Here is a 20,053-nt window from a genome sequence, read left to right on the forward strand (position 1 = left end):
TTCCCTTCCTTTTCCCTTTTCCCTGCCCAGCTCCCATCTTTCCCCTCGGACGCAGCAATGCAGCTCTGAAGGCACAGAGAGGCGATGCTGCCTCAGGAGGACTGAGTGTGCACAGCTGGGAATCAGGAGCTCCTGGAATTTGTACCTCTGCTGCTCAGCTGTTTGATTTTATTACATTTGTTAAGTCACTCAGATTCTAACAGGTTTTTCTTTCTGGGAAGTGGCTGGTAACAGGTGGTGATGCTGATGGGTGGTGGCAATTGTCACTGTCACTGCACTGGGTCATTAATCTCTTTGTAGGACCCTGCTCTCTGAAGGTCCATGGAGAACAGCCTGCCTGGTGTGCTCTGTGCACTGTGAGGCTTCACACATCCCACTGCTGCTGAGATCATTCCAGAACACCAGCTCCAGTCCACGACAGCAAACAGGGTGCAGAGGAAATAAATATGATAATTAAAAGAAAGTTACGCTCATAGGTGGTGGTAGACCAGAACGTGTTTTGTTCCTCATCCAGAGTCTTTGCATTCATTTGCAAATATATCTTCTGCTACTGAAGTAGTGCAGGGTGTTTAATGGAATTCACTCTCCAATAAAGAGGAAACAATATTGAATCTATTAATCTGAGAGTTGTTCCAAGAAAGGATCCTGCTTTACTCACTGGCCTGCTAGGAAACAATTGTTATCCAGCTCACTTTGGGTATCATCTCCATTAGTCAATATGTGCTTTTGAGGCTGAATTTGCAGCTGTTCTTACTGTACTTTGTTCCTACTTTAAAAGTAGAGCTGTATTTGTGTTTCTTCTGTCCTGTACAGTATCCTTTTTGAATACAGAGCTTCTCTACGATCATGACCTAGTTATGTTGAGTTTACTAGCATGGTTAATAAGAACATCAATAATAATTCATAGTCTTCTTGTGTAGCCATTAGTGGTGGCCTATTATAGTTTTCCTGGGCAGCACATATGGGGGTGATAAAGTAACTAATAAAAGTGCCACATGGAGCATAGGTCCACTTTTATTTTTTTATTTTTTTTTTTACAACTATTTCTTTCTTCATAATTAATGTGCAAGGTTCAAAATAATTTTCTGTGTTATTTTGGCTTCTGCTGATGGATTCTGAGCTGTAAATTTTGTGTGACAACAATGATTCCCTGACTTAATCAGCTCCATTACTTCAATCAGCACTGTATAAATGCAAATGAGATTGTCCAAACCCTATTCACTCTTTGAGTCCTGTTACTAGTTCTTTTAACTGAGATTAAATGTAACTTTGAATTCCACAATAACTCTTGTGGCCAAGAAAATGCATTATTTTCTTTCTTTCCTTTGCTGCTCAGAAGTTGAAGGCCTTTAGATGGCTTTTTAGTCCTGTCCTCTCTGAGGATGGGACATCCTGCAGCCTTCTGCTCCCAGACTGGCTTTTCCCAGTGTCTGCCTGCTTTAGGAGAAGAACTGCAACTCTCTGCTGGGTGGAGAACTTCAGGGCAACACCCTTGGGCAAAGGTGAGAAAAGGGACATGCATTTTGTATGTCCCATTTATTCTCTGTCCTGTCATGGAAAGGAATCTCTGCAGTCATGGTACTTCACACTGAAGTGATGTAAATTTTACCTCCAGCCCTCATCTTGTAGGTCTGGTACCTTATGATGCCTCAAGTGAAAACAGTTGACAGAATACACCCCTCCATTGCATTTGTAGAATTTCAGCTTTTCATCTCAGTCAGAAGATAGCTCTATTATAAATCAGCAGGTCAATGCTAGTTTTCTGAGACTGCTGCTCTGTCACTTCTCTCTCCTTCCATAATCCAGGAAATTTCTATTTCTTGAATCAAGCTTCCTATGTATGAATTCCTTTACTGTGTACTTTCAAAATTCTGGCAGTACAGACAGCTCTATAGGTGTGCAACCACCACATCAAAGAGAAATCTTCACCTTTCCTGTAAATACTCACCAAATATTTGGTGCAGTGTAGGAATCATAAAGAACAAACTCTAACCTACTGCTCACTGTTGTCTTCTCAACCACACCTGGCTGGATTTAGATGAATCACTTGTGGCAGGACAGAATCAAGGATTTTTCAGTGAAATTTCTTGTCGTGGAGGAAGTGCATTTCCAGGTTTACAAGAAAAGATTTTTGAGCATTTGAGTATTTTCTCCTTTTGCTCCCTGTTTGTTTGTCCTCTTCAGTTTTGCTGCTTTGTAGGGCTTTGTGCTTGGAAACTTCCATCCAGCTGAATGGAGTTAGAATTCCAGTGAAATTAAATAAGTACAAGGCAAACATTCTCACTGGGTTAAAGGTGTGATTTTTTTTTTCTTTTGTGATCAACCATAGCCCAGGTGATGCTTCCCTGAGGAAAAAAACATCTGGTCTTGTGAAGAGAAGGGAAAAGTAGTGGATGTTCAACTCTCATTTTATCAAGGTTTTTAACCCATTCTACCCTATTATTCCTACAGCCATATTGGTGCAAATTGGAATGGATACATGGATGATAAATCAGCTGGCTGCTGGATTTACAGGGCTGGGATGGGGGGTTCAGAGTTCTTGTGGTGGTTTCATAGGTGCCATGTGGCCCAGGGCTTGACTCAGAAGCAATTCTTTAATAACAGCATGGAGAGGGAGTGAGGAGGAACCATGAGCAGTGCAAGACAGGGCTGCCCTTCAGAGGGGCTTGGATAAGCAGGATATAAAAGGGAAATAGAATCAAAAAGTGGTTGTGGTTAGAAGGGACCTCTGCATCTGCTCTGCTCCCACCCCACTGCTGGGCAGGGACACCCAGGGCTGGCTGCCCAGGACTGTGCCCAGATGGTTTTTGGGTGTGTCCAAGGTGGGGACATCCCACGTGGAACAGCCCCAGGTGAGTGCCAGGGCTCATCACCCCCCCAGAGGAGCAGTTCCAGGGGTTCTGAGGGGATCTCCTGGCTGTCAGTCGGTGCTCATTGTGCCTGCTCCTGTCCTGGCACCCCTGAGAACACCCTGGCTCAGCCTTCTCAAGCGTTTGTGTCCTTTGACATCCCCCCAGTCCTGCTCTTGCTGAGGCTGAAGCAGTGCAGGTCTCTCAGCCTTCCCTCACTGGAGACACGTGCCAAGTCCCTCAATCATCTTAATGGCCCTTTGTTAGACTCTCCCCAGTGTGTCAGCACCTCTCATCTGCTGGGGATACTCATCAACATTACCAGACAATCATACTGTAATTTTTCCACCTCCTTTGATTTCTTTAGAGTACACTGGATATTTTAGAATAGAGGATTCTTCAATGAACACTTCAAAACTGTTTAGCTGTAGAATTGTGGGTCAAGTTGCTTTTTTTTTTTTTTTTTTTTCCTTTGTGTTCCCTTCATTGACACAGAGCCAGAATATTCACAGTTAATAGTGCATTATATACATATATGTGATGGCTCTGTCCTCTTTATAGAAAGATGCCTAGGGAAATGACCAATGCTGTAGATGGAGAGTTTTGATTATGGCTTGGACCTGAGTGACCTGAGGTGTAGGACTGTGCTGTCAGCCATGCAAACTTGTAACCAGTAATCCTTAAATGGTAAAGTTTGCAGAGACAAAAGCTTTGAACAAAAAAAAAAAATAGTACTCAAATTGTGAATCTGAGGGTTTAAGCATTTCTATACTTCATCAGCAATAACAATTTCCCTCCCTGTAGAACAAAAAACAAACAAACAAACAAAAAACCTGATGTGCTTCTTGGTTCTTCAAAGATCTTTTAAGATTTTTTTAAAGTTTTACCGTCTCAATAATGAAAGTCAACTTCACAGAATTATGACAAACTTTAAAATATCTTTTGTTTCCGTTGGCGATGCAATGCGTGGTTGATAAATTACTTGATTCTTTATGTTGTTCAAATGCTTGTGGACACAACGTTAACATAAGGAAAACTAAACTGAAAGCAATTTTATGCAGCTTTTTTTTACTATACCCTTGAGCATTTTCTAAGTTTGCATTTAATCACAGAATCTTGGCCATGATATTTCTGACAGGTAATTTCCTTAATGCGGCTGACAGAGATGGATTACATGGAAGCCTATTGGATCCAATGCTTTTGTGTGCAAGTGATAAGACTAGATTAGGGTTATCTTGCTCTGAGTGCCTGGAAAGATACAGCCACCTAATAATTCCCCTGGTAATATGGATGGGTTTGTGGGAGCACAAATTCCTGGCTAGATACTGGCCTGCAAAAGCATTGCCAGATTCTGTTGCACCTTGAGAACATCTGGGGTGATGTGTGTTTTTCTGTCACATGATAATAGCAAATCTCATGTCAGGGAAAGACAAATGTGTTAAATATTCGGCAGATTGGGGAAGTGATGAAGCAAGAGGCAGGCATGCATCTTGGAAATAGCAACAGTATTTAAAAATAAGATTATTTTGGTCAAAACTATGAATATTATTCTTATTTTAGAGGGAAATGGCAAAAGAAGTAACATTTATCCTTTTAGCTGTTGTAAATGTTTGTGTGAGAAAATTGATGTTGTCTCGTTGCCTCACTGAAAGGACCTAAGCCTGAATGTTCTTAATCAGGTTGGATTTTGAAACAGGATTTAATTATAAATAACAAAGTCTGAATAAATTTTAGGTGTTAAAAACATTCTTTAGCAGTCAAGGCTTTTGAACAGTTGTATACAAATCCTTAGGGGGGCAATAATTAAGACCCATCAATGCACAGCACATTTTTATTTACCTATAGCAGGCATTCACCTCAGTGAAAACAAATTTTTTTCCAGCAATCTCTAAGACCATTTTATAAGTTCCTCAAACTTCACCAGAGGAAGAAAATAAGTTTGAATGGCTCCTAGTTAACAGTGTGGCAGCCAAAGCAAGTGTTAGGGGTCTCTGTTTTGGAAACAGAGGTGTTGGGAAGGGAAGGCTGGGGACACGAGCAGCTCGTGTTCACAAAGCAGAGCACTGTCACCCCCTGTGCAGACAGAGATGTGTCCCCAGAGAAAAGCCTTAATTCAGGTGCTCTGAGTCACATCCTGGGGGATCTGTGTGTCCCTGGTGACTGGGAGGGCTCAGATGAGCAGTTCCCCAAGCTGCAGTCAGGTTTTGGGATATTTTCTGGAACAGGGAGCTGTGCAGAGTCAGAACTCCCGAGGTTGTATGGATTTTTTAGTGATGGAGTTTGCTGTGGAGATAAAAGGTTCAGGGGGATTTTGTGGGTATTTGGGGGAATGCAGCCACTGTGTTTCTGGGCATCATGGCTCCTCTTTAACCAGTGGCTGTTATTTCTGGAAGACACAGCAGGTGGGAAAGACCATCCCTCTTTCACAGTTAAAAAAGGAAGAGGAAAAAAAGAGCCAAACAAACCCACAGAGAATATTTGGGTTTGGTGTTACAAACCAAAAGGGAAGCTCTGTGTCCCTTGTGTCCTTCTTACACCTTGGCCCTATAAAATATATCATCTATCTTTTCCTTGCTTTATTTTCCAAGGGAAAAAAAAAAACCCAACATTTAATACAGAGACTGTCTCATGAAAAAGGATCACGTAGGTGTTTAATATATGCTGTGATGAGTAATTTTGGTCATGGTACATCAGAAAACTACTTTCCCCCACCTTCTTTCTAATAAGAATTTTAATCCATTGATGACAAAACCTCTAAAGTATTTCCTTGCTGCATTGTAATACACTGTGACGAATTATGTCTCAGGAGTTGTAAAATTTTCTCATAGCTTGTAATACCTCATTTAATGAATTGATCACACTGAAATGTAAAGATGAAGCAGCATTTATTTTGTATGTTATATTGCATATAATTTTTAGACTTGACATTTATAGCCATGGAAGCTGTTATTTTACATATCATTTTCAAACCATATCAGCCTTAAACACATTTAAATTTAATAAGCAAGTAGATTAGATTTGCTTTTAAGCTAGGCATATCATTATAGTTTGTGTTCCCTTCAGTAGGGCACATGCTTACTATTAAATGCAGTATTTAGTTGTCTTTTAAAACCTAAAAATAATAAAAGGGGATGTATTTACCAAAGTAATTGAATGTAGGGCTGCTTTTTGGGGACAGTGCCTCAGTGATGATTTTTGTAGGGTGTAGACATTAAAGTAGGTTTTGGGTTTTATTAAAAATTGTCCTGTTTTGAGGAAATATTAAAGTAGGAGCTATTTGGGTTTCAGTTATGAAATACCAAATCTGTCATAGTAACATATGGCCTGATCATCATCTCCTGCAGAAAAAAATCCATGGGAGGGGAGAGCTTATTTGGAAACTCTGCATGATTTACCAGGCAGACTTTCTGATGCCTCATCTTTCTCATCAGAAAGAATTTGTAGCTGCCAAGGAGGTGGATTCTTACAGCCTTCTAACTATTTAAATGCTTTACCCACCATAAAAAATATGTTGTTAGCAGTGGGGAAAAAAGGCAGCCCTTGTTTCTGCAATCCTGGCTCTTTTCACCGTGAAAGAAACTTTATGGAACATCACAGAGAGAAACTCTGCTGTCTTTGTGGTCACTTTGTGCTTCCCACCTCAGAATCCTGGTGGATGTAAAAGCAGCTGAGAGAAACCTAATGAAAATCTGAAATTTATAAAATCTCAGGGGTCTTTTCTCTGGAGATTGTTGTTTTTCCTACTGTATCTGCTAAAAGATAATTCCAGCATTGTACTTCTTACTGTGGGACAAAATTAGGATGCAAATAAGAGACGTTTCACCTTAACTCAGGGAGGAATAATTTTTTTTCTCTAGCTTTCATTCTTTAAAAAATAAGTTTGGAAACATGGTATTGAATTTTTCCAGACTTTTTGAATTTTATTTTTTTCTCCTTTTCTCAAAATAAGGCTGATAGCTTTTTATCCAAGTCCTTTCACCAAACTGGAAAACGTAAGTAGAAGACCTTGTCTTAGAATGTCTTTGAAGAATGTAATTTTAAAATTACATTTTGAGGTGTTTCTCCTCTTAAATACACCATTTCTTGTGGTGCTTGTGTCCAACTGGTTAATGAGAAGGAAATCAGATGGGTAGTAAAAATACTAGTAAAAAATAAAATAAAATAAAAGAGTGAGAGAGCCCCAAGATTGGTGCATGTTTATTTCTTAGGGTGTAACGTGGCAAGTGTTTGTCCTGAGCCCAGGGCAGTGCTGGCAGGCCCTGCTGTGGCCCTGGGGGTGGCAGGGCCAGGAGGCAGAGCTGCTCCTCCTGCTGAGGAGATGATGTTCTGCTGGCAGGGAGATGGGCAGCAGTGCCAGGAGCAGCTGCTGGTCCTGCACAGCCACGGAGCCCACGTTTCATAACGGGATGCTGCAAGGATGGCACAACCCTTAGAACCAAGGCAGGATATCTCCCAGGACTTCAGGAACAAGCCAAGTCTCTCGTCTTGGCTGTTTTCCTCATCTTCCTGCACCTAAACCCACTGTATGGGTTTTACCCTAACTGTGGGTAAAAGGGTTAAAGGAATTATCACTGCACTGAATTTGAGTGTGCGGTGCAGACTGGGCAAAAATGGGGTGTTTAAATCAAACCTCCTCCCTCAGCTGAGCACTCTTCACTGTTTATTTATTTCATGCCCTTGCATACAAACACCCCCATGGCTGTCCAAGCTGTGGTGAGAGCAGATTTCCCAGGCACATCAGGAGATGGGTGAGGGTGCTGCACAAGGCCAGGGGTGAGAGAGCTGATAAGCTCCCATGGAAGTACAAGGCTCAGGAATCAGAGGGGTAACACAGAAAAGGCATCAGGAGAATTACCTGATTGCTAGAGGCTTTCTAAGAGTGTTAGTTAAAAATTAGGGGCGTAGCTACCATCCACACAAACTCTTATAAATCCCCCTGAATTCCATCCTGTGCCTTTCCCTAGATTATGTGATCCCTGAACTTTCGTTGTTAATTTTTTTTTTTTAGTGTAGAAGATTGGCAATGTACAGTGTCAGCAAAATATGTCACGTAGCCATGAGGCAGAACTGAAGAACTGAATAATTTGTATCATGTCTTGCTCACAAGGATAATTAAATGGAATGGCATTTAAGTTGATGGAGCTACAGGGGTGACCACTGGCTAAAGAATTGTCTTCTGTTTTTTTCCGGTAAAATGAACAGCAGTATTTTGTTAATTTTCCCCCTTGTCAGTGTGTGTTTTAATATCCTTATTTGTCCTTGCACTTTCAGCAGGAATAACTTGATTACAGGGACTAGAAAATAATTCTAAAATAAAATTATTTAAATAAGAAGTCGTATGTTTGGGGAAACGAACATGTAGCTTTCATTTAAATGCAACCTTTTCATTCTTGTATTCAAAGGGGATTTTCTGCACAGTGAAATGAAACTTAATAGCATTAAAAAGTAGTTTAAAAACCCAACCAACCAAGCAAAACAACACCAAAATACTCATTTCTGGAGGTTTGTAGCAATGCATCTTTGAGTTTACCTCAGCACTGAAGAGGCCATTTAAAAAGATAAGAGCTTAATCCAGACATCAGTGATGATGAGTTCCTGCAACATGATAATAAATATACCAAAGTACCCTTTCATCTTTAATAATTCAGAATTCATTGAGCATTTAAAAGTTTTGCTGTTCTTTCATTTAAGAAATCTAATAGCAGTTTGGTAAAAAAAATGAGACATATCTTGAGAATAGGGAGAAAATTGGTGCAGCATGCAAGGGATGCTATTTCAGTATTGCAGGTGTAGCTGCATAAAGGGTTAAAGATTTTCACCTTACTTGTTTGCCTTCTTGAAAACTGTAATCATGAGGATGAAGTCACATGAATTATTTGGAAGGCATCCCCTAAATCAGTTATTTTATAAGAATCTGCTCAACCCTCCTCTTGAAATGATGTATTAGAAGTCTATAAAATAAATTTGTACAAAAATAATATACTGCTATGCTTTAACAGGGGAAAAAAATTGTCTGAATAACTCTTTCTGGACAATAAAGTACTTCTCAACTGAGATTTATAATTTTATTTGCATGATTTTCCAAAAGGTATGCATTTGGGTTTGTAGTACAGTAAAGAGAATTGGTAATGACTGTAACTCATTATACAATTTACATGTTTTTATTCAGTGTCCCCTTGAATGAGAAGGACAGGATATAATTCTTTATAATTCCACCTTTTTTTTGTCTTTTTATTTTTTCCCTGAAGGAGCCGCTCTAAACTGAGCATGATTTGATTTTTCATAGGCAAAATACTCCCAAGCAAGTTTCTCTATTATTACTAATTAATAATCTTATTATTATTAATCATAAGATTACTGTGTTAGTCTTGAGTAGATTCACGTGTGCTTAGAGACCAACACAAACCATGAGGGCCAAGATGTGACCTGAGAGCTGGGGCTGAACTGAGATTTCACAGGTGGAAGTAAAAAAGAGCACACCCAAAAGTGAATGAATGAAACATGCATATTGAGGCATTATTCTGTAGAATATGTAGAATATGAGAATATAGAGCTGGTCAGAGGTTACACAGTGGGTTCCTGTGGGAACCCCAAAAAGCCAGCTCCAGTTTGGGTGGATGGTTTGGGGTGTGCCTGCAAAGCCCACCAGCATGCTTTGGAGCAGCAGGTCAGCTCAGAGTCATTCCTGATTTCTCTCAGGCATTACCTCCAGCTCGAGGGGCTTGCACAGAAATATCCTCAAGCTTCTAGGATTTCTGCTTGTGAAAAATAATTTTTTTGCAGTAGATGAGCAGGGAGCTAAGCACTGGATCCGAGTTATGCATTGCACTACCCTAAGTTGCTGCTGGTTGTCATGGTAACATTTTAACTGGTGGTGGCTGTGGCTTGACATCAGAACATTTTCTGTTAAGTGGAGATTCTTCTGAGATTGTAATGGAGTGTTTTAAGTCGGTGGACCTTTTGTACTCAATAAAATATTTAGTAGGTTGTAGTAAATATTAATTTGTCCTCCTTTCAAGATAACACACCATGCTGTGTATTTACAGTTCTGTGCTAATAGCATGGTATTCCTGGAAAAGAGTTAATCCATTCTGAAAAGTCAAATTTGCTAAATATAAGTTTGCTAATAATGCTCTAAATAATAATTGTAGAAGCTGTTTCACTTTATCCTTTCAAAATACCATGTGGCAGATAAGTTATAATGTGCTTCATCTCTTTTTATGCATTCAGTGGAGGAAGGATTTTAGTACTCGTTTGTATTTAAAGCTGAACTTAACCATCATTACACTGGAGTTTCTTGTTTTGAGTGAGTGAAAATAAATGAATTTGCAAGACCTTATACTGGGGGGAGGGCAGGGGTAGAAATGACTCCAGTGAAAAGCTGTAATGGAACATCTCTCTGTCAATCACATCTTCCCGTACTTTGTGTCTGGCCGTGTTGTGCTGGAGATGAAGCCATGTGAATGCTGCCTTATCCCTCCCTGAGATAAGCTTTCAAAGGTGATCTGCAAATCACGTCTGCCACAGAGCAAGGATTTGCTGAGAGTGACAAACACCTGCCCACTACATTTCCCCTATGCTTTTCAATAACTGCATCCCGAGGCTCCTGGCAGAAAGGAAACGTCTTGGAGAGCCCTCAATAGTGAGCCTCAGTACAGCTGAATGCAGCCAGTGAAAAGCAGAACAGTTTCTGCAAGTCAGGATTTATAAACTTTAATAATGCACTTATCGGGCAGAGACGGAAATTCAGCGTGGAGTGTTTGGAGAATCCACCTTGTTGGGTAATGCCAATTCATTCCTCCTTGCTGCTGCACTGCTCCAGGGATAGTTCACAGTTTGATGGCCTTTTGGAGCCAGTTCAGCCCTTTGTGGCACATCATAATCTCATCCTTCCTCCGTGTGATTTCAGAGGCTTTATGGAAACACCAAGATGTGTGTGTGCTTTAGCACGGCTGATAACAGTGTCACAGTGACCCCATCAATCTTAATGACATTGTCTAATAATCAGCAAAAGGCTTGCAATGTATTCTTCTTTCTATTTTCTTCATTACCTTCTCCTCTTACCTGTCTGTCTATTAAACATAACAATAATCAAACAGTTCTCTGGCTTTGCCTTGCTAAACTCAGCCCATACCCACCAAGTATTGTTTAGCTGTGCAGTTTTGCTTTTTCAACTGTTATTCTCATAGTTTCTCTTGGCTGATATAATTGTTTTGTCTCTACTCTTTCCCTAGACAAGATTAATCCATGAGGAGTTGCCCTGTGGCCACCCATAGATCTAAAAGTTGTGAGACACTCAGAAATTAGAGAAACCTGCTTTAAACTCCACCTTTCAACATCACATTTCTTGGAGTCAGAGGATCCTCAGGAAACAAATACATGAAAGAAAAAGTAAAAGAGAATGACATCACTTTTTATACATGCAGGGAAATAGAGTTTATCTTCTGCTGTGATTGGTCTGTAATAATCACTGGGTTCCTTTTCTTTGCCATCAACAGTATGAATTTAGAGTTTGGCAGCAGTGACAGACTGCAAGTTTCATTTTTCTCACATGAACTTTATTTCAGAGGGATACTTCAAGGCGTATTTTTATTGAGAAATAGGAGATAATCTTTTCAATATAGCATTTACATTGGGTGTATTTATTTCTGTTTCTTCATTTTTTTTAAAATGTCATTTATGAAGAAGCACCCTGAGTTTTAGAAAGCAATTTTAATTGTACCAGTGAGCCACAAACTCATTCTGGACTGGAAATTTGCCAAAAGCAGAGAGAACATAACATTTTCAACTCTGTCATCATCTAGAGTGACCAAGAAATGTTATGAGGACTTAAAATACAAGGAAGAGAATAACAGAACATTGCATTTCAATACATAAGGTGAAAATAAATCATCAAGGTATGTGTAACTGCTTTTCAGACATGTTACTTTTTATATGTCCTAAAACCCCACAAGGACTACACCTCTTGATTTAGCACTGCACTTAACATTTCAAGATGTAAGTAAGATTCATTTTTATTTCTGTAACAATTGAGGACCTGTGTGGGGAAGAAAAAAAGACAAGGTATCTGGAACATTAATCTACAAACACTATGTACAGAAACCTTTCCGGAGAGCAAAAATTATCCTGAAATTTTGTACATCCTCATCTGATGTAACTATTTTTAATCTTGCCTGATGATGAAGTCCTTTGTGGGAGCTCACCCTCATGTGGCCAGCCGAGCTCTGTGGTGGCACAGCTAGCTGTAAATGCTTTTTTGTTGTGTTGTGCTGTAGCTTTTCTTTCCTTATATTCCTTATGCTTTATGTTGTTCATCTCAGAGCTGATATGTTCTGGTGCAGCTCCTCTAGACCTGCTCTTTGAGCCCTTTATAGGTTCCATCTTTCTTTATAAAACTGGTCAAAGTACTCAGGATATGGGTTTTTGACTCTTCTCTCATGAAACAATAGCTTACTTCAGTTCTGTGCAGGTGTAGATGCTATTCTGTCAAATCACAGCCTTTATTTCACCTGGTGTGACAAGGGTAGGGCTTCCCTGTTCTTTTTTTGACTTTGGGTATGAATTTCAATGGATTTTTAAAAATTTTCCTTTAAACCTATGTCAGTATGTATTTGGCAAGACTAACTTACTGTTCCTGAATAAGGAGGGCTAATGCAGTTCCACATTTCTGTCTCCATTGAGAAAAGCATTAAACAACCATTCTGGGGTAAAACTGAGATTATTGGGATAGCCAGAGCCACCTTCCCTTCCCCAAAACTAATTTGGAATTCTGCTGTGAAAAACATGTATACAACTGTTTTTTTCTCCCTGTTTTGGCAGCAGGATTTAGTAGATCAGATACAGCTCTGTGCTAGTCTGCTTTCCAGTTTGGATCTGGAATTTGGATCCAAATTTGGATTTGGAGTTTGGCACAGTGAGCTCAGACCTGGCTTTTCAGACTCACTCCAGAGGTATTTCAGCAGCAAGATTCTGCCTGACAAGGTCCAGTGGGCAAGAGTGGTGTTCTTTCTTCAGAAAAAGAGCTTGAAAAACTCTGTTGTACATGTATGGAAAACAGCTGCTTAAAAATACCCCAGCACACCCCTCAAACAATAAAAAAATAAAGAAAAAAATGTTAATAACTCCCCACAAACAACCCAAACAAAACAACAACAGAACAAACCCTCAACAAAATGCCATACTCCAAGAAGAGATGTAAATGGCTTTCTGTCTAAGTAGATTGATGGTTTTGGAACAATTTTAGAAAAGGCTGGTTTAGGACTAGAGCTAAGTGTTTTCATTATTGACATGACTAGTTGAATACAAAATATATTTTAAAAATTACCTGAGAATGTCAATCTGAAAGAACCTGTGAGTATATCTTTAGAATTAAAAATTCCCTTGATGAGTGGGAGACTGAACAGAATTAAATTTAGAGCAAATTAAAAGGTCTACACTTAAAAATATTTGCCTTGGAAAATGTATACACATCATGACTGCATAGGTAATGTGCAGTACAGTGATTTCTGTTTCTAGTAAATCAAAAGCTGGACATATTAAAGATATCCTGCTATTGCAAAAAAGGCAGACACATGCCATATTTTTAATACAAAAACAGAGTAAACATCAGTAAGGCCTCTGAAATAGTACTCTTGAAAAAATTGGCACTTGTAAGGCTTCAGCTGCAAGGCAAAATTCTGGGAATGCTTCAAGAACAAAGTGGTTGAATCAGTGGAGGTACTGGGGAGAGCAATATAAACCATGAGAACTGTGGAAAATGCGACCTACAGGGAAAAGCTGGGGAAGAGAAGCCTGAGCAAGGACTTGATAATAGTCCTCATGTACATAAAAAGAAGCTGTGAGAAAGTAATGAAGTTTTTCTCTGTATTCCCTGTGCACTTGGCTCACTTTGCAGCAGGAAAAAACTTTCTAATGGAAAAAACATTTGAAAACTGGAAGAACTTCTTTAGAATGACAGTGAAAGCTCTGGTGCCAAAAGTGTACAGAAGGAGTTTAAACAGCAGAAGCTGTAGGTGCAGCCCATCTTGGGCTCTGGAGGGAGAGGGGCAGCCAAACTACTCCTCCAAATCACTTGTATTTCTGTTATTTCCTCACCTATCTCACACTCACTGGGGACAGTGATGATTTTTACATGTTCTTCAGGAAGTGATCTCCTCTGCTTGATTACCTTGCTTTATTTTGTCTATTGCTAACATGCTTTGGAATAAATCAAAATACTTTGATGCGATCAGTTTACAAATATAGCAGCATTTATTTGCTTTAGAAACTAAAAGGTAAAAAGCTTATTTAGAAGCCTGGTTATTTAATAGTGTATATTAATTGATTAATAACCACTGAAGCAAGGAGACATGTGATTTTTTGGCACCAGAATCAGAATCCCAACTCAGCGGCGTGTCATAGGCATTCACTGCTAAGTCCCTAGGGCACACTTGCAGACACATTTTATTCATTTAGCACTTCCCATTGGCTCACTCCCAAAATCCAGAGGACTTTGCTCTCTTTCCCTCCAAGTTGGAAATAAAGCTTTATGGTCATAGTTGAGGAGGGGATGTGGCACAGTGCAGCTTAGTGCACATATGTCCAAATGCAGGGTATTGCTCTGGGCTCTGAGACCTGGGGGGGCCCAGCAGAGCGTGCCAGATGCATCCCACTTATGTGCCATTGAAGGCTTCATTTGGAAGGAAAAACAGGCATGGATGTGAGAGGAAGGAGTGATCTGTGCCATTTAAAATGTGTAATGCTAGCACAATAACTCAAATCTCCTAGAAGAAATGTTCTTTTCCTGGTGCTGATGTCCATGCAGCACTTGTCTTTCCCATTTATTGAACAGAGTGTATCTCACTATTTAAACCTTTATCTCCAGGAAGGAAAATTGTTTAGGCATGTTGTGCATGAACCTGAATGGCTGCATGTTTATTACTGAGGCTTTGCTTTCCCTCAGCCTTGGTGGATGTGCAGCTGTGCTCTGGGTTTGATTCCAGCCTGCTGCTTTCAGATGGGATCAGTGTGAAGCAAGCCCCAGTGGTGTCCAGCTGTCCAGAGCCACAGCTCTGCCTCCACTCCTGCCTGGGATGTGCAGAGTCTTGTGCAGTGCTGGCCCGTGGAACTGGGCAGCTTTGTGTCCCTGATCAAGACACAAACATAACACAGCAGAATGAAACTTGGAGATAGAAGGAGCCCCTAAGGGGAAATACCAAAGTGACTGAGCCCCAACCAACCAACTTGACAAACTGCCTGCAAGCAAGTCATTTGTATTAACAATTATAACTGAAAACCATATGTGTTAAAACTAATGTAGCCCATCAATGGGAGTTTTTACCATTTCCCTAGAGCCATGAATTGGGTCCCAAAGGGATGATGAAGGTTTTGGATATTTGAGCAACTGCCTCAGCTGGAGTTGTTTTATTCAGATCTCTTGCTTCTGTTGGGCAGTGTGTCCAGCCCTCACACAGTGGAAGCTCTGAAATCAATTTCACAGTGAAAGGGAGTGTTTATAAACTGCAAAGGCAGAGAAACTCCATGTACCTGAGCAGTGGGCTGGGAAATGTAGTGACCAGTGGAAGATGCAGAGACTGCACATGACTTCAGGGAAGCAATTAGTCCGACTTGCCCAGAGCTGGGAAGTGCTAATTGCTCCCGAGGGACACATTTTCCCCAGGGAGATGATGAGTTGACAGAAGCAGCAAAAAATGTAACAGCCAACACCCAGACAGCAGCTCTGGACAAACTGACCTTGCAATATTTTAGTGCTGAAAGAAATGAAACATTGCTACAACTTTCTGGAGAGCTACTTCTGCTACTTCTGAGAATTTTAGAGTCTGGGTTTTTTTCCCCGGAATTCTATGCTCTATTTTCATTATATGTGAAATCAAAGGACCTTTTTTTGGTCTTACAAGCTCTGGAGAATACAGTTGTGGATGTTTAGTGCCACTCTGTATGCCACTGAAAAAAGTTTGGTGATGCTGATGGTATGTGGGAATAGGGAATCTCTACTGAATTGGTTTTTTTTAGGATGTTTTTGTTTGGTTTAAATTGGGATAGAAGATGAAGAAACAAAGCCTAACCCTGTAGAACTGAGAAGTGTAGAAATGCAGTAAGTGCATGACAATACTTATGTGCCAGCTGCTGAACATAAAACATTGTCACTGAGGTGTAAACTCTGACAGAGAAGTGTAGCTGCTGACAAAGAACATTTTATCTGTGTGACAGAGAAAAAATAATACATGTGGAAGAGAAAAAAATATCAATTAGCTGCCTAGGGTATATAAGCTTTCAGTTTTGATCAATACTGGCTAAAATGACCATAAATCTGTTTTTTCAGAGTTTCCCATTTCCTCCCACGTGCTTTTTATTGGGTATGCAATTCTTAAGCTTCCATGTAATTTTTGCAGCTTCTAATTAATGTCAACCTAGAAAATTATCCAAGAAATTGTAAATACCCATTTTTTAATTCACTATTTTATACAGAAGTAGGAAATAAGAACTGCACAGGAAATTCAAGAGGAATGCTAATATTGTACAACACACTCCTGATAGATGAGCTGTTTCTAGGGAGAAACAGGAGAAAGTTCCATGTTTTAGGACTTATTTTCAAAACTCCTTCCTAAAATGATATTGAGGCAATAGAATAAATGCAGGTAGGGTGAACAATTCTCCAGAATATTTATTTTAGTCTTGTTTCAATTGTTCAGAACATGGCTGTTCAACTGTGTTCTTAGAGTCCAAGGTTAATTTTTGTGTGTCTTTGCAAAACTACTTCCTGATGAAGATCAGGAGTAATAATGTAGAAAATATTTCATGATACAACCTTGTCATAGCTTTTCCAAACTGTCTGGGAGCAAGGAGTTATTAGAGTAGAATAAACATAAAATTCCAGTGCAGGTTTTCTGGCAGGAAGAGCAAAGAAACACGGAGTTTATAAATTACTTAGGAGCTCACAGAGGAGAGGAACCGAACAAGCAGACAGGAAGGAAAGAAGAAATGCCCAGAGACAGGTTTGTGGGGAACAGGAGAGCACAGACCTGTCCAGCACTGAGCAGGACCCAAGTGAAAGGAGAAGAGGGATCCTGAGAGGGTTGAAGTGGAGGAGGAGGAGAATTGAAGCCAGGAATGGCTTTAAGAGACTTCATGGATATACGAGAAGTCAGCTAACGCTTGATGAAAGGGGAATGAAAGATTAAGAGGATCTGAGTGAGAAGACAACAGCAGCAGGGAGTTTGTGACGGTCAGAGAGTGCTGCTACGACAGGGGAAGATGGAGAGGTCAAACATGTAAAGGAGGAGAAAATGGAGAACAAGAAAGAATAAATACATGAAGACCAAATCTGTTAGTTCAGTGAGGCTCCATTATTTCATTCATAGAAGCAAACAGTGGGTTTGCTTCACATTTTACAGTATTTCTCAGGACACCTGAGTACATAAAGCAATGTCAGTATTAATAGTATGACTGTAATGTTGGTTTGGAATGTCCTGTAGTCCATGGGAATCCACAGGAAGATGCAGTCTGGGTACTGGCATACTTCTAACCTGACAGAAATAACTTATGATACTGGGAAAGTAGAAACAAAACAACAAAAAAATTGGCTCCTTCAAGCCTTGTGCACCTGGCTGATAGGTCTGCTGGCTGGAACTTTGCTTCTTCCATCAGGGGTAAAAGCCTCTGACAGAGCAGACCATGAGGTCTGTGCTTCCCTGGAGTGAGCCCCTCTTGTCTCCCACCCTGGTTAGAATCACTTGAAGGATAAATGCTTTCAGTGTACAGAAAAATTTCTTTGTTTGTTGTTTTAGGGTTTAGGCTTACTGTAGGAAACATTTTTTCAGTGTTTTCTCCTCTTTTTATTATTTGATTTCACTGCAAATAATTAGTTTAAAGCCATCACAAGGAGAGAAGTACAGAGTGAAGGGGCCTAGATCATAGATTGGAATGTAGATTCAGTGGTTTGTGAGGGGCTTGTGTGTTTTGTGGGGTTTTTGGTTTGTTAGGGTTTGTCTGGGGTTTCTTTAATCCTTCAGAGATATTAACCAGTGACAAACGTGTTTTCCATCAGTCAGAAGATACCTGGGGTGAGAAACAAGTACTTTTGTCTGTAGCATTTACAGCCTCAGTGGTGGCATGGAAGCTTCTCTAGGTGTGATTTCCAAGACTGTGAGCTATAATTATATAACATGGGGACTTCTTAAGGTATTTCATTTATACTTTGTAAAGCTTTACACCATCTACAATAGAGCACTGCTCCATTTTAATGCTTTGCATTTCTAAGTTTCCAGAAAGAGCTGAAGTAGCTTATCATGGACTTTATTTGTTGGTTTGGTCTCTGTCTCCAGGCAGTGTCTCCAATGTAATGAAATTCAGCATGCATTACCTGAAGTCATGGAGAGCTGATCAATTTGGGTTTTTTTTAATTTGCTTTTTTAATTTTATATTTTTTTTAGGGGGAAAAAATGTAGTGAGAAAAGCTCAGCATTAGTCTTTTACCAACACTTGCAGTTAGTAAACAGAAACAGGCTAAAGGCATCCAGAGGAATTTCATATGGTCAGTGCCTCTTTTTGCTGCGCTAGTGGTAGTTTTGTCTTTAGACAAAGCCCCAGTGTTTAGTGAGCTATCAAGCACTGAGTGATTTCTGTACACTTGATGGGATGAGATCAGTAAATTATCTGGAAATGGTTTTAGGAGCAAAACCATTTCAGCTGGGCTTAAAGGTCCTTCTCTCATTCTTTGTGCTCTGTGAAGTTATAGTGTTTCCAGATCCATTATCTGTGTGTATATGGAGATTTATTTACTTTCAGCAGCAAAGTTATCTTGTTTACTTCAGTAAGTGCTTGCTTTAGATGTTTTCTGAAAGGGATAAGGAGGAAAAAAGCTGCTTTTTGAAATAAATATTATATTCTGGCCACTGCTAGCCTTCATTACCCACTTTTTATAAACTGGAGTTTGCTGGCTTTTTGTCCACCTCGTTGCAAAGCTTTGTTAATACACTGCCATGGAAATGAAAGTTTCATACACATTGACATAATTAATGAAGAGGCAGGCAGCATGCTCTACCAATTAACACCACAGGGAAAAGTAAAATTGGCTTCCTTTTTGCGTGTTGTGCCAAAGTGAAGAACTGTAACACACAGCAAATAAATAGAGATCCTTTTAATGAGCTGCAAGATCGAGCTGAATAACTCTGAAAGGATGTTGTGTAAACATTGCCAACTATTTAGAGTGTTAAGAGTAATTGATGAGCTTAGTTGAAAGTTTTGAGGGGATTTTTTTTTTGGGGGGGGTTGGGGTGGAGAGCCTGTCAAAGAATGGAAATGCTGCTTGTTAATAAAGAAATTGTATTTTCAATGCAGCTATTAGGCACGTTAAAGAATGTAACAAGCACTTTAGAACATATATGGAAAAAAAGAAGCAGTTTACTGCTTGCTACTTGGCCGAGTTTGTCAGACTCATTTTTTCAGCTGAGTATTTCTGTACTTCAAATTTACTCTTAATGAAAACTTGACTGATTTTTCTCTGATGCTGATTCCAAGCAGCACAACTATCTGGCAAGACAAGACATCATTCAACTTTGATTTATTTTTTTTTCCAGTTACCCCAAAGCCCTAATAACAACAATAGCAGGGAAGTAAACAGGTGAAATTTTTCTGTGCTTTATGTGAAGAATTCTGTTTACCTTGAGACGTAGGTGCAGAAAATTCAGAGCAGCTCAAGTTCAATTTTTTTCAAAAGGTTCTTTCATCAAGCAGAATTATCCTAAAAGCCTTCTAAGTAAGACTGAGTTTTTGGAGAATACAAAACTCCAAACCTTTGAAGTTAATTTATAGGTGAAAAGAATTAATGGGCATTGGAAATTAGAAGGCCAGCATCATTTAGATCAAAGTATATGTAATAACAGAAGTGTAATTTTGACTCTTCAGTGGCACCAGCTAGCTTAGAATGTCTTTATATCAGAAAAAAAATGCATCTTCACTTTTTTGTTCATTCTAAATGATTTGAATTTTGATAATAATCAATTTTTAGTATTTTATTTCAGCCCAAGTATTGCATGAGGTTAGAACCAGCATATCATTTCACATTGTATGCAAGCAAATCACCAAGATTTATCTGTGAGCCTCTGCACCTCAGCATCTTAAATAAATCTTAAAATACATCAGATTGTAATTAAAGAAGCAAAATGTGGTGAAGCTAAAAGTAATAATTAGAAGTCAATAAAGAT

General features: G+C 39.5%; 1 protein-coding gene across 7 annotated transcripts in view; it reads left to right on the forward strand.

Annotated features, from left to right (window-relative positions):
• Positions 1-20,053, forward strand: part of RBFOX1 (RNA binding fox-1 homolog 1) — a 1,108,850-nt gene that overhangs the window by 801,729 nt on the left and 287,068 nt on the right. For 4 of the 7 annotated variants that reach the window (XM_033517813.1, XM_015642718.3, XM_015642721.2 and 1 more), the window contains one exon: positions 1,337-1,502. The exons of the other annotated variants lie outside the window; for them this stretch is intronic. In XM_033517813.1, the coding sequence (XP_033373704.1) occupies positions 1,337-1,502 (166 nt within the window). The remainder of the gene's footprint in view (positions 1-1,336; positions 1,503-20,053) is intronic. 7 annotated transcript variants of the gene reach the window in all.

Source organism: Parus major, chromosome 14, assembly GCF_001522545.3.
Source record: "Parus major isolate Abel chromosome 14, Parus_major1.1, whole genome shotgun sequence".
NCBI lineage: Eukaryota > Metazoa > Chordata > Aves > Passeriformes > Paridae > Parus > Parus major.